Source organism: Rhipicephalus sanguineus, chromosome 3 (assembly GCF_013339695.2).
Source record: "Rhipicephalus sanguineus isolate Rsan-2018 chromosome 3, BIME_Rsan_1.4, whole genome shotgun sequence".
NCBI lineage: Eukaryota > Metazoa > Arthropoda > Arachnida > Ixodida > Ixodidae > Rhipicephalus > Rhipicephalus sanguineus.
In genome coordinates this window covers 133,159,438-133,185,125 of record NC_051178.1, presented here as the reverse complement: position 1 = coordinate 133,185,125, position 25,688 = coordinate 133,159,438, and the positions used below count along the sequence as shown (strand labels likewise).

General features: G+C 47.0%; 1 protein-coding gene across 3 annotated transcripts in view; it reads right to left on the bottom strand.

Moving 5' to 3' along the window:
- Positions 1–25,688, bottom strand: part of LOC119387173 (adenylate cyclase type 5) — a 179,115-nt gene that overhangs the window by 89,519 nt on the left and 63,908 nt on the right. For 2 of the 3 annotated variants that reach the window (XM_037654484.2, XM_037654486.2), the window contains one exon: positions 9,682–10,390. In XM_037654484.2, the coding sequence (XP_037510412.1) occupies positions 9,682–10,390 (709 nt within the window). Of the gene's footprint in view, positions 1–9,681; positions 10,391–15,260; positions 15,717–25,688 lie in introns of those variants that run through there. The other variant, XM_037654485.2, reaches the window with a different exon arrangement.

Sequence of the window (25,688 nt, the reverse complement as noted above, 5' to 3'; positions counted from 1 at the left end):
GCATGTCATGAACAGCATGATTTACATTCCACGGCCTTGGGGCTCTTGCGGCCGTTCCGTTAATTTCATATATACCAAAATTGGTACGGCGTGACAAGAGTTCATGACGAACATAATGACAGGTCCTAACGTGCAAATCATGACAAGCAGGGCATGTGCAGCATGATTTACATGACATGGTCTCGGCGCGCTCGCGGCCGTGTAAATGAATGGATATATACGAAAACTGGTATGACGAGACATTTCTGCATGACGAACATAACTGACATGTGATAAGATGAAAATCATGACATGCATGTTATGTACGACATGATTTACATGCCACGCTGATGGCGCACACGCGGCCGTTTCACTAGATTGATATACACCAAAATTGGTATTGCGCGATGTGACTGTATGAAGAACATGAATAACAGTTTGTAACATGAAAACCATGACATGCATGTCATGTATGTCATGATTTACATGCCACGCTCATGATGCATTCGCGGCCGCTTCGCTAACTTCATATACACCAAAAGTGGTATTGCGCGACGCGAACTCTATGACGGACGTAAATGAGAGGTGGTAACATGAAAATCATGACATGCATGACATGTACGACATGATTTACATGTCATGCTCACGGCGCCCTCGTGGCCGTTTCGCTTGCTTGATATACACCAAAATTGGTATTGAGCGACGCGACCGTATGACGAAGGTAAGTGAGAGGTGGTAACATGAAAATCATGACATGCATGACATGTACGACATGATTTGCATGCCATGCTCGTGGCGCAATCGTGGCCGTTTCGCTAGCTTGATATACACCACAACTGGTATTGCGCGACGTGACTGTATGAAAAACATAAATGACAGATGGTAACTTGAAAATCATGATATGCATATCATTCCCGGCATGATTTACATGCCACACTCATGGTGCGCTCGCGGCCGATTCGCTAGCTTGATATACACCAAAATTGGTATTACGCGACGGTACTGTATGGCGAACATAAATGAGAGGTGGTAACATGAATATCATGACATGCATGTCATATTGGACGACATGATTTACATGACACTGTCATGGTGCGCTTCCGGCCGTTTTGTTAACTGGATATATACCAAAATTTGGTACGGCGCGAGACGAGTGCATGATGAACATAAATGACAGGTCATACATTGTATATACCAGAATATACGTTTCATTGACATGGTATATACCAGACTGTATATGCATGCGTGCATGGCAAACATGCGATATATGGTGAAGTAGACGCCATGGCATGAATGATTTCATTTGGCTCAAAGACAAACAAGGCCATGTGTACAGCTCTTTGCTGGCTGCTTCGCATTACATCGATTCCCACAGTGCGTGGGATCTGCCGGATTTTAGATGCGAAATATCTTATGGCGGAGTTCAATCCGGTGGTGGTGGTGGTGGTGTGCGGTGTGACCACCCTTACTGCGCATGCGCATACCCTCCCCCTCCCCTTTCCCCCCTCTCCACTTCCCCTCTCCCCTTTCCCCTCTCCGCTCTCCTCACCCTTCCACTCTTCCTCTGAAACTCGGGCTAGACATGCCGAAATTCTCTCCTGTGCAACGCCGAGATGAGCACCAGCGCATGCGCGTCCCCTCCCCCTCTCTCTCCTCTCCTACGCTGCCCCCCTCTCGCACGCCTGCCGACCGCGTTCCCCGCTCGCCCTGTTAGAATTAACGGCCAGGCTAGAGGGAAGACAAGACGCGCGTAGCGTTCCTCTTCGCGTTCCACGACGCGAGGTCGGTAGCATGCCCAAAGAGCGCCAACGGAACGCGATCGTGCAAGTGCTCCGGCTTCGCATCGCCTCATGGTCCCCTTTAGCGGGAAATTGTGTAATTTTTTTTTATACGTGGTTTTGCCTGCGTGACGCCAAGCGACGATAGCATACGACAGCCCGGGCCACTGAATCGCTTCGCACTTGATATCATCATCAAGGCGCTCGAAGAACAAGAGGAAGAAGACTTCTTGGCGCCAGCGCGTGCTCAATATGCTACAGATGGCTATGCTATACGTGGTTTTTCCAGCCTTACGCCAAGCTACATGAGACGACGATAGCATACGACAGCCGGGGCCCCTAAGTGCTCCGCACCTAAAGAAACAAAAACGAAGCGAAGTGGTGAATAAAAAAGATTGGTTCGTCAAAATAAATCTACGGAGTCATCCAACGATATATATTTCTTTTTTGGTAAGCAACAGGGAGGTCACTTAAAGGCGCCAAACTCTCCTATTTTGCCACGTCAAAAAGAAAGAAAACATGAAGATCGAGAGAGCGTCGACGATAACCCTGAAAGTGACACATGCTTTCTGACGAACGTCAGTGCGCGCACTCTCCGTCAGCGTCAAATACATGTGCCACGGAAAGCGAGCAAGCAAGCAAGCAAGCAAGCAAGCAAACATCGATAATTGTCGCAATACAGGGAAAGGCTACGCGCGCATTTTAACGCGCGGGGCACTCTCAGCAGCGTGTTGCCACTCGTGGGCAAAACTCAAAGAGGTCACTAGAAAGCGAGCGCCTAAAAGGGTGGCAGAACGAGAGATTGCTATAGAGCTTTCTTCGTGGAAAAAAATGCAGAAAAATGAACCCTGATTCGGAAGGAGCGCTCACTTTCGGAGTGTTTTACGTAGATAAGCTGTAAAGGAGGAAGGGTCGAACTTTGAATTGACAAGTATACATCCGACGCGAAATGTCAGAAACACGGCCGCTCGCTCGGCCTGACATTCTCGAAGATTTCTGGAATTTCAGCTATGCTTCCTCACGCAGAACACAAAGCGGAACTGTTCTCGAATACCGCAGTAGCGTGGATAACGCGGATGCCACAAAAATGCCTTTTTTTTAATAAGTGAGTTTATGGAGGAGCTCACTCCTCTTCCCTTAAGTGATAGTTGACGTCATTATGTAAAGAATAATCACAAAACAGTACAAGTTTACACGCCACAGGAGATTTCACACATGATAAATGTTCACACATACGAAACGTCCTCAAGCAACAGAATATTTGATCAAGGTGTACCCACAGTATACACTGGGAACTTGCTAATTGTCTCCTAAATGGCGCACCCTAATTACAGTCGTGATGATCTAAAAAAACAAGTGTTTTTTTTTTCTTTCTGTAATTCGAAGCATATATAGAGGCAGTAAACCGAAGTTTCTTTGGAACACCTTTTTTAGGTCAGCATCAAACGGACCATTTCCCGAGCTAAACTTGTAAAAGAAACCTCTAGTGACGCAAAGCAGCACAAGGAAATTAACCTAAGCGAAGTATAGCACAGAGGAAGTTTATACAACGAGAGATTAAAAGTGTACATGTTTGTCTGAAGCCTGCTGCATGCAGCTTACCGGATTTTCTCTCGTACTACAAGCAAAGGCTATATTGCTGACTAATTGTTATATGTCAGCTTTTACAACGACGTGATATATTACTACGTGAGTGCTACACCATGCTTCTGTCTCCCTTAATTAGACGCTTAGCACAATGACACCGTTTCCCTTACGGAAATTCTCCTGAAGTGATTTCTTGAAAATTGGCGTTCGTGACATTGGCGTTCTCGGTATTGACTCCCAAACAAAAGATATTCGACACTCGGCGAATAAATGGCAGGAGGGTGCGGAGGAAGGAAAGGAATGAAAGGCAGGGAGGGTAGCAAACTAGACGCGCGTCCGGTTTACTACCCTACTCAATGGGAAAGGGTTTAAATGACGAAAAGAAAGAAAGAATATGGATAAAATGTGCTATCAGGGTGGAAGAAGCGTGCCTGCCCATTACACGTCTACAATCGATCACTTATTAAGCCCGAACGATTTAAGAACAATAGCAACGCCCGCGTCTCATCGCTGCTCTTGCACGCATAGGGCCATACTTGGAGGATTCTCTCCTTTGAAAACTATGTATGGTCTTGTCGGTTCAAGGCAGCGCGATGGACGCCGCGATCGCGGCGACAATGCGACTTTAAAATAACAATATACGTTCCATCGTCTCGTCACAATAGCCTCACAGCGTAGATATTGTGCTCGTTCTCGGCTAAATTAGCGTGCTCAATCAATTTGCCTGTCATAAACTCCAAGACAACGTCACCGCAGCTCACCGACGTACTCACCTCGCGCTGACGTCGCAAGCGATGGTTCACCGCTGTAGCGTGTTGTGAGTCATTCGGCCGCAATGTGGCCATCAATTCATAGAAACAGCTGCTTCTTTAAATGACGCCAAAAAGGCGGAGATTGGAGTTTACGGCAAACGTATATTCGTAGGAAAGGCGCGGACCAACTCTGGCGAGCCTTCCCCTTCTTTTAAATGCGAAGCATTTCTTAGCGAACTTCTGCGACTTTGAGCGTATCTATCTATCTATCTATCTATCTATCTATCTAGCCGCCTACGACTTTGTGCTCTCCTGGCCGTTTCGTTAATCGGACGTATACCAAAATTGGTGTGTCATAACATGGCCTTATTACGAACATAAATGACAGGTCATATCATGAAAATCATGACACGCATGTCATGAACAGCATGATTTACATTCCACGGCCTTTGGGCTCCCTGGCCGTTCCGTTAATCGGATGTATACCAAAATTGGTGTGTCATAACATGGCCTTATCACGAACATAAATGACAGGTCATATCATGAAAATCATGACACGCATGTCATGAACAGCATGATTTACATTCCGCGGCCTTTGGGCTCTTGCGGCCGTTCCGTTAATTTCATATATACCAAAATTGGTACGGCGTGACAACAGTTCATGACGAACATAATGACAGGTCCTAACATGCAAATCATGACGCGCATGATTTACATGGCATGGTCTCGGGGCGCTCGCGGCCGTTTAAATGAAGGGATACATACGAAAACTGGTATGACGAGACATTTCTGTATGACGAACATAACTGACACGTGGTAACATCAAAATCATAATTTGCATGTCATGTATGACATGATTTACATGCCACGCTCATGGCGCACTCGCGGCCGTTTCGCTGGATTGATATACACCAAAATTGGTATTGTGCGATGTGACTTTATGAAGAACATGAATAACAGGTGGTAGCATGAAAACCATGACATCCATGACATGTATGTCATGATTTACATGCCACGCTCGTGGTGCATTCGCGTCCGTTTCGCTTGCGTGATATACACCAAAATTGGTGTTACGCGACACGACTGTATGACGAACGTGAGACGTGGTTACATGAAAATCATGACATGCAAGTCATGTACGACCTGATTTACATGCCACGCTCATGATGCGCTAGCGGTCGTTTCACTAGATTGATATACACCAAAACTGGTATTGCGCGATGTGACTGTATGAAGAACATGAATAACAGTTGGTAAGATGAAAACCATGACATGCATGTCATGTACGTCATGATTTAATTGCTACGCTCATGATGCATTCGCGGCCGCTTCGCTAGCTTGATGTAACCAAAATTGGTATTGCGCGAAGCGACTGTGTGACGAAGCTAAATGAGACGTGGTAACATGAAAATCATGACATGCATGACATGTACGACATGATTTACATGCCACGCTCATGGCGCACTCGTGCCGTTTCGTTTGCTTGACATACACCAAAATTGGTATTGCGCGACGCGACTGCATGACGAACGTAAATGAGAGAAGGTAACATGGAAATCATGACATGCAGGTTATGTATGTCATGCTTTACATGCCGCGCTCATGGTGCATTCCCGGCCGTTTCGCTAGCTCGGTATACACCAAAATTGGTATTGCGCGATGTGACTGCATGACGAACGTAAATTAGAGGTGGTAACATGGAAATCATGACATGCAGGTTATGTATGTCATGATTTACATGCCGCGCTCATGGTGCTTTCCCGGCCGTTTCGCTAGATTGATATGCACCAAAATTGGTATTGTGCGATGTGACTGTATGAAGAACATGAATAACAGGTGGTAACATGAAAACTATGACATGCATGCCATGTATGTCATGACTTACATGCCACGCTCGTGGTGCATTCGCGGCCGTTTCGATAGCTTGATATACACCAAAATTGGTATTGCGCGATGTGACTGTATGATGAACATTAGTGACAGGTGGTAACATGAAAAACTATAATATGCATGTCATGTATGGCATGATTTACATGCTCTACTCATGGGGCACTCGCGGCCATTTCGCTCCTTTGATATACACCAAAATTGGTATTGCGCGATGTGACTATATGACGAACATAAATGAGAGGTGTTAACATGCGAATCATGTTATGCATGTCATGTACGGTATGATTCACATGCCACTGTCATGGTGCGCTTCCGGCCGTTTTGTTAACGTGATATATACCAAAATTGGTATGGCATGACACGAGTGCGTGATGAACATAAGCGAGAGGTCATGCATTTATATACCAGAATATGCGTTTCATTGGCATGGTGTACACTAGATTGTGCATGCATGCGTGCATGGCAAACATGCGATATATGGTGGACTAGATGCCATGGCATGCATGATTTCATTTGGCTGAAAGACAAACAAGGCGATGTATGCAGCTCTTTGCTGGCTGCTTCGCATTACATCGATTCCCACAATGCGTGGGATCTGCCGAATTCTTTTTTTTTTCTGATTAAATTGTAGTTTAGGGAAGAAAAAAAAAGTACAGTGTATCGAAAGCCGGATACGCTATTGGCGCACTGCAGCATGACGGAGCCTCCTCCATAGGTCGGCGCCCCATGGATTACAGAGATTTAGAAATAGTGCACGCGAGCAAGTTTCCTCACTCGAAGCCACACCTCCCGCTTGCGTGTTTTTTTTTTGTTTTTTTTGTTTCCTGTAGCATTCTTCTCGGTGCTTATAAGGTTTTGTGCACTCAGAGTTAGGATACGCAAACCGAAGGGCTTACAACAGAATGAACGAAGGTGCTCAGAAAGACGCGTGAAACATGTCGGGTTTGGACACGCAACGACACCTACAAAGCAGCGTGCACCTACATAGATGTTGGCTATTTCTGGAGCTCCCAACATTTTGTACGCTTGGTCGACGTCATCCGCTATCTCTGGGATTACCAATCGACTATAGTAGTTCAGCACGTCGAAGAAATTGACGTTGCTCGCGGTATTCCCGCTGGTATTGTCTTCCCCGTGTTCTTCCCGAGTCCATTTCCGCGCCAAGTTTCGCCTTGAAATGTCGCTTGTAACTCGAAGACGAAGGTTTTCTTTTTCACTAGTGTCGCTGTCGCACGCCTTTTGCAGCTGCCATCGCAGCTGTCCGCAGCGCGACAACTCACAAACGAACATCTCAGCTGTGTGTATAACGAGACCACTTGCAGGGGAAGTGATAAAAGGGCTGTTTGGTTTATGACTCAAATCAGGAAGAATAGCTCCAGAGAAAAACAGAAACCAGGGACATGACAACGTCCACGTGGCGTAGATTTTTTCCCAAACGACGACGACGACGACGACGACGTCGTCGTCGTAGTAGTAGTAGTAGTAGTAGTAGGAGCAGGAGGAAGCGGAGGAGGCGCCACGCAGGTCACGTGATTAGAGAGGCGGGGATAAAAAAAAAATAAAACGAAATGATGACTATGCTAAAGTATGATGATGATGAAGGGGATGCTCCAAATGGGAGTAATCTGTCTCAGTCTACCCTCACATACAATCGCGCGCTTTCAGCTTCGTTGCGAGTGTGTGCCGCACTAGCAGAATCATTCAAAATGCGAACCGCTGGATGGAAGCATTCGTGCTATACCCTAAGCACACAGCACAATACGATGTGAAAGAGCTCCTGCCCTCAATTTCTGTCTCTCCATCGTTCCCTTGCTTCAGGACGGTAAACGGACTGCAAGCCGTTAGATCTTTTGTGACCCCTCATAACGATTGCAGGCCTATCAAAAGCGCCACCACATTATACCCGTGCAAGCTTTCGTAAAGTCGCACAATACGGGTTTTTTTTCCCGATTAATGTAAGTACGGTTAGACTATACCCTCCGCCTCAAGAGTGCTTCTTTCTCGCTCCCTATCCTTCGACTTCCGGTGTCAACCGGAACGCACATATAGGCTCAGCCCCTTGTCCAGAGCGGAAGCTACTGCAACGTTGTAACGCGAGCACGGGTGAAAATATGCGACAGCGAGCAGCAGCGGAAACAAGAAACACGGAAGCGGAAATTGCGGAAGCGGGAATGGGTGCGAGAGACCAATCAGAGAACGCTGGCAGACGCCATTGGGTGATGCTGTTTCGCAATAACAGCGACGACCCGCGTATGCAGGGGCTTAGGGCTTTCTGCGAAAAGTTCCCAGAGGTCAATCTGGTGCTATATTTTTAGCCACTGCCGGAACAACAATCATTTCTCGTGCACTATACTCCAAGGTATAATCGGTACTTCAGAAGAACATATTTGTATGTTCCATCATTTTCATTGCCACGTGTTTTTTTTTTAGGTCATCCTAGTGCAAACCTGACTTTTTCGTAGTACACTATTGTCTATAATGTGGCGGACAAAGTCCCGTTAAAATAATGATTAATTAATAGGCTGCTAGGTGCGTTGCTATTGCGTTTACGCGTGACACATGCATGATCTATAATCTGAAACGTGGAACACACGGGCAGCGGTGCGCATGTTTAACCTCTTTTTAAGTGAGTCCAATTTTAGCCAAAGGCTACCGTCGTCGTGACGCATCCAGTCCAAAAACGTAGCTATTCTCTGCGGCCGGCTATGAAGTGTCACACTTCAATTTAATTTAGACCAATAGGCATTGCCGCTCGCCTAAGCCGCACACTTATCGCATTGGTACGGGACAGCCAAAGAAAAAAGCCCCCAAAACGTGACCGTCTCAATATCATGCTGTGTTGTAAGAACTATCTAAACGCATTTTATTAAGCTTCTCTTGGTGCGTGTAATATACAAACAGGTTGTGATACCGTGTGCTTTTGAGTAAGGATAAATTACATCCGCGTTAAGAACCCAAGATGGAAGCATACTAAAGCAGTTCTTCAAGGTCACGCGAACATATATACCAGAAGTCTCAAACACGCGGCCCGGCCCGCACATGACTGTCTTCGCCTGATATATATATATATATATATATATATATATATATATATATATATATATATATATATATATATATATATATATATATATATATATATATATGTATATATATATTCTTAATAAGTATGTTCCTTAGCTGCATAGACGTGGCTGGTCTCATGCGATCTGATAATGATCTGATGCGTGAGGCAACCGATGCGGCCGCCATGATAAAAAACATAACCGTGGAACAAACACTCAATATTCCAGAATCGGCGTCATTCTGTACAAAACCTGACGTCCAATACCCTTGAAAAATGGTCCATATGTGGGACATGGGAAGGCCTCCTTTGAAATGGCAACGTTAGCTGACATTTTGTCCGAACCCCCCCCGCCCCCCTTTTCTGTGGCAACTTTCTTTACTGTTCCGGCCCTCGCAGGAGACTAAATTTCTTGACCGCGGTCCGCAAGCTCAGGCGAGCTTGAGACCCCTAAAGTGCACGAACACCAACGCAGGCACCAGTGGAGGCAGGCAGCAAAAAATCTCGTATCCGAAACTGTACGCTGGCGCAAAATGTCCAGCAAAAAAGGAAGAGAAAGCAGACAGCGCCGGAGGAGCCATGAAGGAGAACTCCAAGCCGAGCGTATCTGCACAGTCCAAGTAGCACTCACCCGCTTCCAGTGCAGGGTGTCCGCGTGCAGCGCGAGGTTGCAGGCCAGGTAGCTGCCGGCCAGCAGGACTCCGGCGACGATGCTGTCGCGCATGCGCACGGGCACCAGGGCGTACGAGACGTACACGAGGAAGAGCGCGCACCACAGGTCGGACACGATGGCGCGCTCGGCAGCGCCGGGGTCGAGCAGAGACACGAGCGACACGAGCACTACGAACGAGCCGAGCACCAGGTAGCTGCACACGAGCAGGTGCACCTGGCGGAACGAGGTCTGCAGCGTGGTGTACACCAGCGCCAGGTAGAACACGAGCAGGGCGCCGAACGCGGCCGAGCGAGCCGCGGGCGGGGGCTGCGACGGTCGCTGGGACAGCGCCAGGTCCAGAAGCGCTCCGAGGGCGCACAGCGCCGCCATGACGCCCAGAAGCGCGGTGAGGCTGCGCCGGTTCAGGTGCAAGAAGTACCGCTGGTAGAGCGAGTCGATGTCGTTGCGGTGCACGTGCTGGTACCAGCAGAAGTAGTAGCAGGTCGTGCAACAGTCCACGGTGGTCACCGTGTGCGCTGGGGTCTTGGCCTCGACGTACTCCCACGTCGTCTCCTTGTTGTTGTTCGCGCCGCCGCCGCCGGCCGAGTCGCTCGAGTCGGAAGCGCCCCCTCCTCCTCCAGCGCCACCACCGGACGCCACCGCCATCTTGGTCCAGAGGACGTGCGGTCTGCGTGAGGTAGAGCGAAATAAAGGTTAGGTGGAAGGCATGGAGGTTAACCGAATGATAAATAACCGGTTTGCTACCCTGCACTGGAGAAAGGATAAGGGGTCAGGGGGATGAAAGGCAAGAAAGGAAGTGAGAGATGGAGTTTATATAATAATAATAATAATAATAATAATAATAATAATAATAATAATAATAATAATAATAATAATAATAATAATAATAAAATTTGGCAGATCCCACGTACCGTGGGAGTCGGTGTTATGCGAAGCATGCGGCGGGAAAGTGACTGTGGCGTAATTTTTTTACTCTGCGACAAGTTACAAAATGACGCTAAAGATCTGTATAAATTTCATACGCACATATATATGTTCAAGAGCAGCCTACGGGTTATATAACCAGCTGTTTACGGTTGGGTAACGCTGCCAACGGCAACGTGGGTATTACCAACACCAGAAGCGGTAAGCTGATATGTAGTGCTTATACTTGTCCCTTATGATGGAGAACGCACGCACGTTTCACGAACCCGTGTGCATGTGTGGAAGAAATTCTTGACAGTTCTTGAACAAGGTCATCATCTCCGTGATCAGTGAGCACCAGCAGCTGGTCATGACTTGTTGTAGGATCCGGTCGTGATCGCGGTGGCGAGGGGTCCATACGTAGCGAAGTACGAGGTATAGTACAGCTGTTGGAATTCTTGGATGCCTCGGTCATTTTGTCGACACATTGTCTGTCAGAACCGGCGACATCTCGGAACCCGAAGTCACCCTTCGCGTAGGTGAGGTATAGGCCGTCGAGGCTGGTAGGCCAGGATAGTGCTACGTAGGCCAACATCAGTGGATGGCGCTTGTCGTACTCGTAGACTATCTGGGCGTATGTGGCCTACGTAGCATAGGCGTGCGCACAGGGGGGTAGGGGGGGGGCGCCCCCCCTAATCACCTAAGAGGGGGCGCGCGAAATCTGCCCCGTACATTGACCCTTCTATATAGTAACCTAAGAGGGGGGGGGGGGGCGCAAAACCTGCCCCATACATTGACCTAGAAGGGTGGGGGGGGGCGCTGCGATGACCCTTTGCCCCCCCCAGATGGGGAACTTTGCGCGCGCTTATGCTACGTAGCCTAGTCTACAAAGCGGCTGTCAATCAAATCTGGCATCATCTTCGGTTAGCATGAGGCCATTGCCCAGCTCCGTAAGAAATGAAGAGGACACTGCGTCGTTCTGGCGGACTAAGTGCACTTTACGGTGCGGTGATGTGGATATTATACGTAACTTTCATTCATGTATTCCTGCGTGGTCGGGTAATGCTTCAATATAGCTTGCTGAATCATAGGAATACAAATGTAATGTTTATTAGCTTGCCACAAAAGCGGAGCCAACCCTGGAGCCACAAACGTTAATCTGATATGATGCCTGTATCGTAGGAGTACACATCGTAGGAGTACCATGTAGTGTTTATTGCTTTTCTGTAAAATTAGATAGCAAGCACCCCAACCACAATTGACGTTGCATCGATATTACGCCTGCGTAGGCTGTTTTTCCAAACCAGTCTATAGACTTGGCGTGGCTCTGTGGTAGAATACCTGATTGCCACGCAGAATGCTTGGGTTCGATTCCTGCTGGGATCCTGATTTTCATTCTTTACATTCGTCCGGTCAACGCTGCCGATGTTGGTTTTATTTCTTAACGCTCTCGAATTTATCTTACCAATGTCTGTTCTCGCCGTTCCTGGGTAGTTATAAAGTGTCAATCACCTGTGGCGCATACCCGTACACCGCGGCCCGTGGTAAACGGGTATGTGCCACACGTGTCCAGTGGAAAGGGTTTGACGACGTACGCGACAGGATTTTCACGTTATCAATGCCATGACCCGACAATCATATTCGTCGAATCCTCTTACCCTCCCATGCAAATTTTGGTCTACACCAAGTGAAGGAGGCGATCATGAGAGCACCCAGACGTAGGCGGCTAGATAGATAGATAGATACGTAGATAGAAACGCTCAAAGTGCCAAAGGTTCGCTAAGAAATGCTTCGCATTTAGTAATAATAATAATAATAATAATAATAATTTAGACCATCTGTTCTTTAACGTGCACTGACATCGCACATCACACGGGCCTCGAGCATTTCGCTTCCACAGTGCGACCGACGCTGCCGGGATCGAACCTGCGACATTAGGTTCAGCAGCCGAGCACCGTAACCACGCTCCCACCTAAGCGGGAAGGGGTTGTCAATAAAAAATGAGAGGCCAGTTGGTGACTACGACAACGCGACTGCCTGAGGCTGACTGAAACGCACGCGAAGACAGCAGCTGGTGCAGCCTTGTTTATGTATTTTTACTTTCCGCCCTTGCATCCATCAGCAACAGCTCAGCGCCCAGTTGTCCAGCACGTGTCACATCTGCATTGTTCCTTTCTCTGCGTCACTGAATTTAGCTCTGTCAGTATGAAAGTAGGGGCAACTATGAACAGCGAACTGAACAGGTTGGTACCTTTATGCAAGACACCCGTGACGTGAGAGGTAGCTGACGCGCCTTACTGTTGCTCTGTGATCCTGTCCATCGCGCTGTCCTGAATCAAATAACGCCAGTAAGAGACATGACAGACGAGACGAGTCGTGGACGTAGACGTTTTCACGTTGTGAAGTGCTGCGATTCTACGCTACAAGCCTCAACCTAATTTCGAAGCACAGTGATATTTTGACGTCAGTAAAGGATAGGATATCGTCTGGCAGCTTACATTTGTCGAAACAATAAGAACATCCAAGGCATGAGTAACTGTTTACGCCACACGCAGTGAACGCAAATATTCCCTTACACGTCGATTAGAAGAAAATCACTGAAGTCCTTGTTTTCATGGTTTATTAAATGAAGCGCGCCTAAGAAAACTCCATCGACGGGCAAGCCGACTCACACATGCACAAATATAATGATAATGACTGAGACCGACTAAACAACGTGAGAACAGAATGAGACACGATAGGACGATGATAATAAAGCTACAGAAAGGAGAAACACTCGATGAAATCAAACATTCCGTAATTAATGATGGCTCAGCCTGAAATTGCAAAACTTAAAGGGACACTAAAGAGAAACAATGAATCGGTTTAGATCGAGAAATTGTGCTCTGACAACTGTAATGTCGTTAATTTCGCCATCATAGGTTTATTAATAGAGGAGAAAATAAAGTTCAAAGCTTCATTTTTAAATTTCGCGCCGAAATCTCCCAGCGTGACGTCACGGATTTCAAAGTGTATTTATCGTATTTTGGCACCATTGGCTCAACAAAATTACCCCAAACTTGGTATGTTAAGTGTAAGGCCCCCTCAGAGGACAATGTACTTCATTTTTACCGATTAGGAACTGCGTAGTCCCTGATAGGCGCCGTCAAAACATGTGACGTCACGGCGAATGGTGCGGAAACTTCAAGGTGGCGTCGCAACCCACATTTAGTTTTTGCGCGTTTTCTCGCTTACTAAGCGCCTTCTCGCCGCAAGCGGGGTTTTTTTTCGTATCGTGAAAGAGTACTTTACTAATATGAGAAAAATTGTTTTGCTCTTTAGTGTCCCTTTAAGATACCGGACCACGCTCTATGCATAGGCAGAGCGCTCAATCTATGCGTCACCACATCCACGCCCATTATTAATTACAATTATTTCTAACCTATGTACGCAGTGTTTATTTTTCTGAGCGCAGTAGAAACGACCTTCAATGGTTAAACTCTCACTGGCGTGGCAAGATCAACTGCCCAGCAAAGGTTAGTTATGGCGGACAATTTCTCTAATCCATGGCCTGCGCAATCGTCCGCAGGCGCAGGTGGATGATCGCGGAGGCCCATCATAGTCCTAAAGGTAAAAAGGGAGGATTTATAACTCATTGACCCAGAATACGATATGAAACATGAGACAGCCGTATCATGGGTCAGTTGCCGGATGACTTAGAATGAAGTCATCCAAACATTATCTGGCAGCGACAGTGAGAGATGACAGTTTTGATGAAAAGACTGCGCGCCCGACTCTGGTGACACACAAACAGCTTCACGGTAAAGTTCGCCGCGTATATGACATCCAGTAAGGTCAGGGGCGGAATCGTGATGTTTAACACGTACTTATCTTGCCGAACAAAGGGCTCCTACAATATAAAGTACAAGCGATTTCATGACCAACTTTTCTCTACGCGCTATAAACGCGAATGCACACATTAGGCCCGATCTCAGTTCACCACAGATGGTTAGTTTTTTTTTTTTTCGCATTGATAATAAATGAATTGAAAGGAAGCGATAGTCAGGAAGATTGACCAAGCAAAAAGACATCGGTGTCGAAAGGATATATATGAAACGCTATTATAAGAAACGTCGCATTCGAGCCACCTGGCTGCGTCGTATTCTCTCCTTTCGCTAATTCCAGCTGGAGTGTTGTCACCAGCAGATGATCTCGGGCAAACAAGCTTAAACCTTTCTTTATGTTCTCCGGAAAGAACACACTTGTGCGTGTCAGGCTGCCCAACGTAACGACTTCCGCCATAAGCCGAGCACATATGCGCAAAGCAAACGCGGTCGCATCAAAGCCTCACGGACACTAGATTCGGTGCGAAGACCGACAGCGACGTTCGTGCAAATGAAACACTGTGCGGGCCCGCGCAAGCCACGCTATATCATTACGAACGCGGCCACCAATTCAGCGATGCGATCTCAAAGGCGGCACGGAGCATCGAAGACGGCGCTAATAAGCAGGAGCCGCGGGACAGGGCTACGCAATGTCATCAATGACGGAAACGATGGAGCCAGAGGCCCACACGCCTCTCCACGGCCCCCGAATTCAGGCCCGAAGAAGAAGAAGCAACATCGACAGCATCTGCGAGTGGCAGCTCCTCTCACCTCGTCCTGTCGCGATCCATTCGCAGGCCGGCCGGGATTCAGCACACGTTCGTCGAGTCGTCCAGATTGCCGTCCCCATTAGTCGGCGGCGACGAACGGCGGACGCGTTGGTACGCCGACGAACGGAGTCCTCCTGACAGAGCACATATCGGCGACGGCTGGCGCTGCGAGTTGCGCGCCTTTCCCGCGCGTTAAGAGTGCAGGGTCGCGCCCGCAATGCGCTCGGGAATTGTCGACGGCGCGACGACACGTTAAGAAGTCTCCGGCATTCAAATGAGTCGTTGTCGGCGGCGTATCTTCTCTTGCGACGTCTTGTTGCGGAGCGCGCGCATACACTCGCTCCGCGTATCGCGGCAAAAGGAAGGCACAGCCAAAAAACGCCGCCGCTCACAAATGGCTCGTTGCCGTGGCACAGCCGCTCGCGCACTTGACTCGTGTGTCCGTCGCCTGTAGGCTAGCCCTGGCCCGTAGCTGTTCCGCACGAAGCGGAAGGGAGGGAGAGAGGAGGAGAGGCAACCGCGGGAGGCCGCGCGCTCTGCGTGCGTGCGTGGTGGAACAATCCGAGCGAGTGCTTCTCCCAACACCTGCTGCCCCTGCTGCTTGGTTGACGGCACCTGCTGGCTGCTGCTGCTGCTGCTGCTGCTTCGCCGAGGAGAACGCACGCGCCGCGAGCACACGTACTAGTACGCCGCCGCCGTCGTCGCGCAGCATCGCCGCCAGCGTCGGCGACGTCGGCAGCGCAGCGACCAAGGCCCCGCGGGGATTACGCTCCCGCTGCGCGCTTGAGAGGAGGGTGACGGCAGAGAGGCTTTGCTGCTGTGCATGGCGAGGCTATATCTCTCGGAGAACGCAAGAAATAGTAGTGACAAGAACGAACAGCATGCTGTATTTGCCAAGAAAGCACCGTAGCTGCGTGTACGTATACACACGCGACTCGTGCAGCACCGTACGGAGACGACACAACGATTATGTCCTTGCTCGTCGCAATAGAAAACGACCCTTGGGAAAGATTAGCGCTCAGGAAACCTCCGCGCGCGTCGCCGAGAAAGCAAGCTCGCCGAGAAGGGAATGCTGCTATCTCGGAGGAATGAGTGACGTTCTGCGTAAAAGTGTTCCGTGCACGAGCGCTGAAGTAACTGGAGGTACGTCGTTACAAAGCGGCAAAGAGCGGTGGTGTACGACGTCTCCGAAGATAAGAGAACAGGAATGTTAGAACAATCATGCTGCAATACAATAGAGACCGACTTTTGCCAGCATACTGAACCAGTTTCTCTTGTAGAACGTTACTAAAACATGCACGAAGTGGAAGGCCCATGTAAAAAGTAACGCTGTGGTGTGCGCTAGCGTGCAAAGGAAGCGGAGGACAGAAATCAAGTGAAGACGCACACAAGTAGACTAGGAAGGGGCGCTTCATTATCGCTTCCCTTGCACGCCACGCATACAGTACGGTTCACTGTTAAAGTGAACACTCAAATGAGCACATTTCATATGGCTGGTCTCCTAACTGCGAGTGGATGCGAAAACATTATTCGTGAACGCCACTATTCTGTCACAAGGAGTCAGAACTGTCATTGTAGTCTTATGCAAACCCAAGTCTCTGTGCTTTTTCAATGGAGAGAAATCCGGACAGTCCCTGCGCGCACGTGTTCCCTTTAAAAGTGAACGCGTCTGTACATCGCAGTAAAGCATACACTATAAACTTTACAAAGTGCTCAAGGCGATTATATTCTTATGTTCCTGTCATAATGTGCTTAAACGATCGCCGTAATATCATAATAGGGAAGAAAAAAAACAAACAAAAATTATTTCAATGCCGGTAATAGTGGAGCTAGAAACATTAACGAAGACGAAACACGTTTTTTTTTATTCAATCCGGGAGCATTTCAACACACGAGCCCTTTCACCATAAAAGAAAAGAAGTGGGTGGCGAATGAACCATGCCATTATTGTTAATCATACGATAATCTTATTTTTCCACGGCCCTAACCAAGTATCTTTATTAAAACGCTCGCTGCCTTATACATTTACAAACATTTCAGTTTTGCACCTCGCTGATTGCACGCCTGTCTTGTTTTGCCACCATGAAAATGCACATCAACTATCGTTGTTAAACACATTACCATTCAACCGTTATACGAGCCAAGTGTGATTTTAAGATTATTTACATTAGCAAAGGAAACTCACAATTTTTACGATTCCTTAGGTCGGGTCGCATCTTCCGATAAGCTGCTGATTTCGGCCCTAGTACATCCCTTCCCCTTCCCATTTGATTCCTACAATCGTGTGCAATATGAAAAGGAACACTGAAATTACCTTTAAAGGTCATAGCGTCTAAACGCAGTTGGCAAGCGAAAAAGTGTTCATAACACTAAATGCTCAAATGGAAATGCATCTCTCGCAATTCAATGCGTAAACTTCGTATCGGTACATTACCAGCAATGGTCGATTAAACATGAACTCGGTGTTCCCTCTTATACTGCTCGCGAACGTACTACTCAGCTTTTTAGCTGCAGTACATTCGCCCGGTCGCAGCACCTACTGTGTAACTGTCTAAAGTTCGATGCCCCATTGTGTTATACTCCCCCATTGTTTCAGCTTGGACAAAGAGGGCCGAGGGTGGGACCGTTATTTAACTTTTATGCCCTCGGGACATTTGCATTCAATTAACTTGAGCCGCGGTAGCTCACTGGGGATGGCGTCGCGCTGCTGAGCTGAAGGTCACAAGCTCAATCCCGGCCGCGGTGGCCCCACTTACACGGCGAACCATGAATTTTAAAAAATAAACCACTCGTATACCATGGCCGAAAATAAGCTGAAATCGACAAAAACGGAGGGTCTCGTAATGAAATCGGCGGTTTTAGAGCGTAATTTTAAAAATTACACATCGGGGAACGTAAAATTGGGCTAGCTAGTCTACACTAAGCGTGCTCCTAAGTGGACGTATACCTAACGAATCATAAGAACTGAGGCAGATGCACAACAACAAGCGTACCACCTGTCCTGTGTCCCTGTATCGTCCTATAGTCCTCGTCTCGTCATCTGCAGCGCAACAAAGAAACCATGAACGACCACCAACTATAGCCCAATTCATCGCTCTGCTAAACAAGCGTAACATTTCTAAGAACATATAGAACAGCCCATTGAAATAAAAACATATCTTGTAGTGCTTGGTGTGTCTCCCATGTTTGTTCTTGTGTTTCGTGTATAGCTATTTAAGAGCACGCTTGAGATTGAGCTTCTTTAGAAAAGTAATAACAACAATGTGCTCGAAGCCAAGCGGATACGGTGCACGATGAAAGTTGCGAAAGTACGGAGGAAAATTCAGATCGGTTTTCCTTTTGATACCGTGATTTGACACGGTAGCCGCATTTTGGTGGGGGCGAAATGCCGATTGAGGCACGCGTTAAAGAACATCAGGTGGCCGAAATTAATCCGGAATCCCCCATTACGGTGTGCTTCGTAATCATATGAGGCACTATATGATATATCAGTCCAGAATTTTTTTAATTACTTGAACTTGAATGAGCACGAAAGTCATGGCACTGATAGACAAAACACCTGCCAGTTACCGACGCGAGCATTTTGCCGTACACGCCCTTTGCGCCTAGTGTCGTTGTAGGTTGCGTGTGTTCCCAGAAAACTAAAGATAAAAAAAAAGAGACCAGCAATCTTTTTCCCCCGATTTACGCTCGCGACTCGATACACCCATGAACCCTTGTAAGTATTCAACGAGAGAACGCCTCTGAATCTGGGGCCGAATTCACAAAACTGGTCTTTCGGAGTGCGTTTTCCTATTGGTCAGCCGACTTCGCTAACTATATGTCCCGCATCGTGATTAGATGAAATATTAGCTTACGAAAAATTTCATCCTAAGACTCTTTTTCTAAATACGGGGCCTGTTAGTTGACGGCTCAACGGACTGCCAACAATTGAAATACGCTCGAGCGATGGATCACGCTCGTGCAGCATGTGCGTTTGTCCTCGTGCTAACTACATGCGAATGAGTCACCGTCGCTTTTTTCTTCCTTTCTTTCAATTTTCTTTTTTTTTTTTTGGCTGGCAGACGTCGGCCCCATCCAAAAGTTCAACGCTCCAAGAAAAGGGCACACGTTCAACAAACTTCGTCTTCGCGCACAAATGTGCGCACGCAGCTCAAGCTACTCGTTAGAGAAACAGGAACAACAATTAGTGACGTCAAGTCTAGTCGGAACCGTTCGTCAAAATGTCAGCCTCGCGCGTGGTTCGTTATACTCGCAAAGCGCACGCACAGCGAAGAAAGCAGGCGTTGGCAGCAGTGATCGAACGAACAAGACTCCAGTAGGCCAGATGCATTGCGCTCCATAAAATTTCTGCGCACACGCGCGATTTTAATTGCTAAGCGGACTTAGCGGTACACCTCTGTGTACCACCAGTCCGCCAGTTGCAAGTGGGATGAGGAGCGCGAGTGTACAGCAGAATGGAATGGTCATAAAAAAATATGTATGACATACATTCGAGATCTCAAATGACACAACCAAAAGGCACCTATAGTCTTTTTTGAGCGAGCCTGTCAGCTTTAAAAGTTTAGAATGTGGGCTTCGTTATAAGAGTGATCGTAAAAATTTTGTCGACTGTTAGAATTGCTTTTCTGTTAATGACGAAGAAGAAACTAAAGTGCTGTGGTACTGTGATTACGTCACTGAACTTTGCAAACCAAAAAGTGATGAATTTTAAAGCCCCTGACGGAGATAACGACATTCTGTTCTGTTCTCGTATCCCTGATGACAGACCAGCCGAAGCAAGGAGCTGCGCCAAAACTACCCTTGTGATCTGTGGTACGACTGTCACCATTTATCACCATTAGAAGAGAGAAGAAAGAGTGACGAACATTGTCTTACGTGCAAGTACAGAGCCCTGCGGTTGCCTTGGGTTTCTTCACTCAATGAAACCGTGGACAGGGGCAAAACACGTCTCCAACATCGACTTGATAAAAAAAAAAGAGCCATCTTGTTTTTCTCCCCCCCCCCCCCTCCCCGAAATCTTTCTGCACCCTACGTTGTTTGTTGTTTTGCATTGGCTCCGGGATGGGAGGCTTGGAAGCTTTCAGCGCACCACGTGGTTTTGCGTGCCTGCGGGATCGGCCCATCTTTGACCAAGCGACGATTCCATGCGATGACCTCACGCTATGTGACGTCATAGGGACGTCACATAATGTGAGGTCATGGCATGAAAGACGTGACGATGATTTTTTCGCCTCACTCGTATGACGCCGACACCGACGGTCACTATTAATTTGTGTTTGATGAGGTATTAAATGTAAGGCTTTCGCCTTGAAAAAGTGCTTGATACATCGCAGGGCCGAGCGGTTTCACATCGATATGGAAAACGAGTTTCTCTCTGAAGTTGGGTAAGTACACGGATTCGTTTTAAAACGTCCGAGGTGAATAGACAACTTTAAACAGGAGGTACACCCTCACGTGCCTGCTTTGTAAGCTGTACCTGTCCCGCTTCCACTTAATCGACGTCAGTTAGGCCGTCACTGCGGCCAGCTCCGCATAAAAAAAAAAAAAAACACTTGTTCTTCGGGCAAAGAGATTTATCTCCTAATTGGGCGGTTAATTTTGGACGTTGCATACTAATGTCCTATAGCAGGTTTCAGTGAATACGAAGAAAACGGCTTCTGTTCAGACTCGAGGCATGGGAAGCGATAAAAACGTGCCTTGGATTCTTGAAAAACCAGTCATGTTCTGTCCTTGCCGTTTTACAGTGGAATGAAGAAGCAGCTTCAGAGGCTCTCCCGCGTAATTCTGAGAAGATGGAAACGGAAGACTTGCAAGGAGAAAAAAAGAAACGGACACTGTTGGCGGGGCTAATTAAACAGACAGCGCTAACAATTGCGAGTGAAACTAGAAAACAAAGTTGACAATTGTTGTCCACACACAGTTATGGTGGTAATTAAGTCCCGTTTTATCGTGGCTGATTTTACAACCACCCGTTAAATCTGCTCTTTCTCTCTTTTCTTTTTTTTTCATTATTTGCGAATCTATGCCCGGTCTGAAAATGCTCGCACACATGCATATCAGAGATATCGCGTAAGCACCACATTCGGCATTTGATGCGGAAGGTTTCTGACTATACAAGCCAATGCAAGCAAATTGAAGAGCGCTATATTCAAACGCGAAGCAGCACAGAACACGCATTGATGCGGTCAGTCACGTCACAATGGACTCAAATAAACGTGTCTATCCGCCATGTTTAACGCAATCCTTCATTCTATACCATCGTCAAGTATACAGAGATGTTGTAGAACCACAGGCACAAAGGCTCGACATTTTAACAATGCTCACTCGGTAAAAATAAACTGCGAATGGGACCTAATAAACAAACAAACAAACAAACAAACAAGCAAGCAAGCAAGAAATCAAATCAGTTGCCGAAAAAATGAAGGACGTAGTGGGCTTTTTTGTTGGTTCGCTCTTCCTCCTCTCCAACCAGATAGCTCTCTTCTTTCTTTTTAGCTATAGGTAGACTGGCGATAAACTTGTCGCGGATTAAACTCTCCCGTTGTTTCCGGCGGCGCGCGAATACCTTGACACGCCGAGAAACAAGGGGCCCAACTCACAAAGCTTTACGTTCGCCACTGGTAGCCATCAGGATTGGCATTTTTTTTTCTTACGAACATGTTTTGTGTGTGTGTGTGTGTGGAAAAGGGCCCTTTAAATCTGAGGCGAGGATAAGCCCACAGCCACTTTTCTAGGCTGATTGCCCACTCAGCTTCGGACCTGGAAGCTTCGTCTTGGATGTTCCTGCTACTATACCAGATAGACGCGTGCGCATGTGATGTGCACAGAAACTCACTCTCGGACATTTGAAAGCGTCGCCCGAACAGCAGCTGCAGGAACTCACAGAAATGGTAATAGAAGAAGCAACGCGGGAAAGGACACGCTCGCGACTGGCGGAGTCACTAGTTTTATGAGAGAACGACCGGTCCGAACGAAAAGAGAACGCACAGAGCGTTCGCGCGCTAACGTGCGAATTTGCGTATGCTGATATTTTCTTCTTTCTTTCAAAACAGCACGGGATCATGTAAATGAACATTAGAGAGGCTATGGGATTCTGAAACTTCGAGAAAAGCACAGGAAGTTTGGAAATGAATAGGAATATCTATACAAGTCACTGCTCACACGTTGAAACTTGATAAGAATCGCCAAAGCCAGGAAGGTAGGGAGGAAAACACAGACATCCCTGCAGAAAAACAGATGAGATAGATAGATAGATAGATAGATAGATAGATAGATAGATAGATAGATAGATAGATAGATAGATAGATAGATAGATAGATAGATAGATAGATAGATAGATAGATAGATAGATAGATAGATAGATAGATAGATAGATAGATAGATAGATAGATAGATATAGATAGACAGATAGATAGATAGATAGATAGATAGATAGATAGATAGATAGATAGATAGATAGATAGATAGATAGATAGATAGATAGATAGATAGATAGATAGATAGATAGATAGATAGATAGATAGATAGATAGATAGATAGAATGTTCTTGCTCGCACCGCTGCGAGAAAGTCCCCGGTCCAACTTGTCAGAGGCATTGAGCAGTCCGCATTTTCGCCTGCATGAGCGACGGCGCTGGGTGAGTGACATCGCGCGCGTTTCTGTTCTTTCCGTACACGCGAGGTGACTGACAATTACGTCAGGGCACGCATCGCCCGGTACACAGCCGAGACGGACTCAGCGCGACGGCCAGGGCACGGCCGGCTTGCGAGAGGGATTTGCACGGCGGGGAACCGAACGAGACGAATGTCAGACGTTATACCTACGTGCGAAGCGAAATACCGCCGAGCCCTGTACGTCACGAACGACGAACGCATAAGCAACGTGTACGTCTAAGGCCAAGACGGGAAATCAGGAGACCAGTTTTACTTGATCGCGACTGGAAGGAACTGAAAAGGCAGCGCAGAAAAAAGCAAGGAAAGAGCGAGAAATGGCGCCACCGAGAGGGAGAGGGAGTGTACCGCCAGCAGGATGAAGTATGCATATGCAAAATAGTCGCTAAACAGATGCGTTTGGCGGAATAATTGTGAATGCAAAGAGGCCACGCTTGACAGTTGGAAAACGCGGAACCCACTACTTTATGATTTATTTTAGTATAAATGCATGAATGTACCTGCATTAAAGTAGCTAAGAGCTTTCCGTTTAGTTTACAAATGTTCCGTGACAGACTGCGAAGACACGGAACTGGAAGCTCAGTGTAAGACATACGCTGAAGAGGGTTGGCTGATTGTTTTCTTTCTAGCAGTTTTTAGCCCCTTGCGTCTACATTATAACTATATGCCACGTTACTCTATCTTTCTAAGGAATACGGTGAACGAAACAAGGGGAATTCTAAGGGCTTGTTCTTGTTTGCTAGAGACAAGATTAATTGGAACTAACAGACAAGAAAGCCAAGGAAAGAAGTTAGTTCCAATTAAGAACTACAGTGGATTATTTTAAATATTGGACGCTGAGCTCAAATGAACACCTTTCTCCACAGCCGAGGAGCACCTCAGCATACAACGATAAGCAACAGTCGCCCGTTCCCTTGCCTAAGACGACTCGAAGTGGAAAGCCTTCTTCTTCATCATCTTTTTCTCTTTCCTTTTTGTTCTCAGTTCATTGTATTGATTCCCTTACTCACCCCCCTCCTCCCCCGGAAAGATTTCTGCAGGTCAGCGTGGTTTTGCACTGCCTCTCGAGAGCGGCCCACCTTTAATTGCACCGATTGACTGATGTCAGTTGATGACATCATCACGTCACGTCACACGATGACGTCATCGTTCACTCGTAGAAGGTCAAGCGGGTTTTTAGACGGAGCCTTACGAGATCCTTTGCGAGCCTTTACGGTCTCGCCGAATGTAAGTGCCAACATAGGCACATAAGCTTTCGTCTTAAAAATAAAAAGAAAGAATAAACATCCAACGTTCATGTTGGAATCTACGTCAAGCGAAGCCTTAGTGGAGCGCTTAAGACTCACTTACAAGACTCACTTCGGCACGAGCAATTGCGTTTTCATTCTCTGCAACGTCTGATCTCGAGAAAGCTTTTAGCATTTATGAAACGTGCAGGTGGCGATAATCTGAAACAGTGTTGACTTATGTACGTGTACGCTGCAACATTCATAATCTATGCGGAAATGCAAGCGCCAGTTCATAGATTCACTCTGTGGGACGAAGTACTAACGTTAAACCAAGACGAAGGTAATGTTCGATGTTTGACCAGAAGGGGATGATGATAACATAAGATATTACAACTCTGACTCCTATACCTATTGTGTTACAATGCCGCGGCGCATGCCAGTTTGGGGAGGAGGGACAATATATATATATATATATATATATATATATATATATTATATATATATATATATATATATATATATATATATCTATATATATCTATAATATATATATAGATATTAAAGATCGTTGATCCCTCCGTCATAGGAATCGGCAATAACACGAAAGTAAGCGTGCCCTTACAGAAGTAACTGAATGTTTACTGTAATTAATATAAGACAGTTTGCCAATGTAGTATTGATGTCTGGCAGCTATAGCACCGTTTAACGTGGATGCACCTACTTTGATGATTGGTGGTACATGTCCATCCCGACGACTAACTTTCATGTTATAGCTGTAGTAGTTAGCGGTGAAAACGTAATCAGAGAACGAGGTGTGATAGCCAGAAGAGCGTCGCATATTGGACGCAGAACTTGGTCGCCAACCCGCAGCATGTTAAAATGTGATTGAACACCACGGCCGGACTAGAGGGAAACGCAAAGCTTGTCGTGCCCCCCGGTAGGCCGGCCGCGATTTTTCTCGGGGCGAACGCGTGAGCGGTGAACGCTATGTTACAGCCAGGTGAGGCAGGCGGCGCGTCGCAGAGCTATTTTAAAGACGATAGTTCTTTCTTGGGGAACTTAAACGCAGAAATTTTGGTCTGTCTGTCTGTCTTTCTGTTTGTCGGCACGTCACTCGATTCAGCCACCCGGCCGAAGTTGAACCACTTTCCCAAGGGCCAGCCATCTTGAACGGCTGACTAGGTTCATACTTATGTACATTGTTGATCAAAAAGCAAACATTACGCATATCGGAGACGCAACATCACTAGGTAAGTATTAGGTGGTGTGTTCCTGTAATAGAAAATACATAGATACGTAATTCTAAAGACCCTAGTTTCTTAAGCTGCGCTGAAAATGCGACTGCGCTGAAACTTGCCTTCCTCCGTGCCCTCTGCACGAGCTCATTGTTCTGCTTCGGTTTCGGTTCAGTATTGCACTGTACGAAAGCCATGGGGCGCCGCTCTGGCATTCCTGTTTTGCCCAGGCGACGTGTAAATAAAAGAGTGTGTGGAGAGTACTCGTTGAGTGCGGACGTTTCTTCTGCTT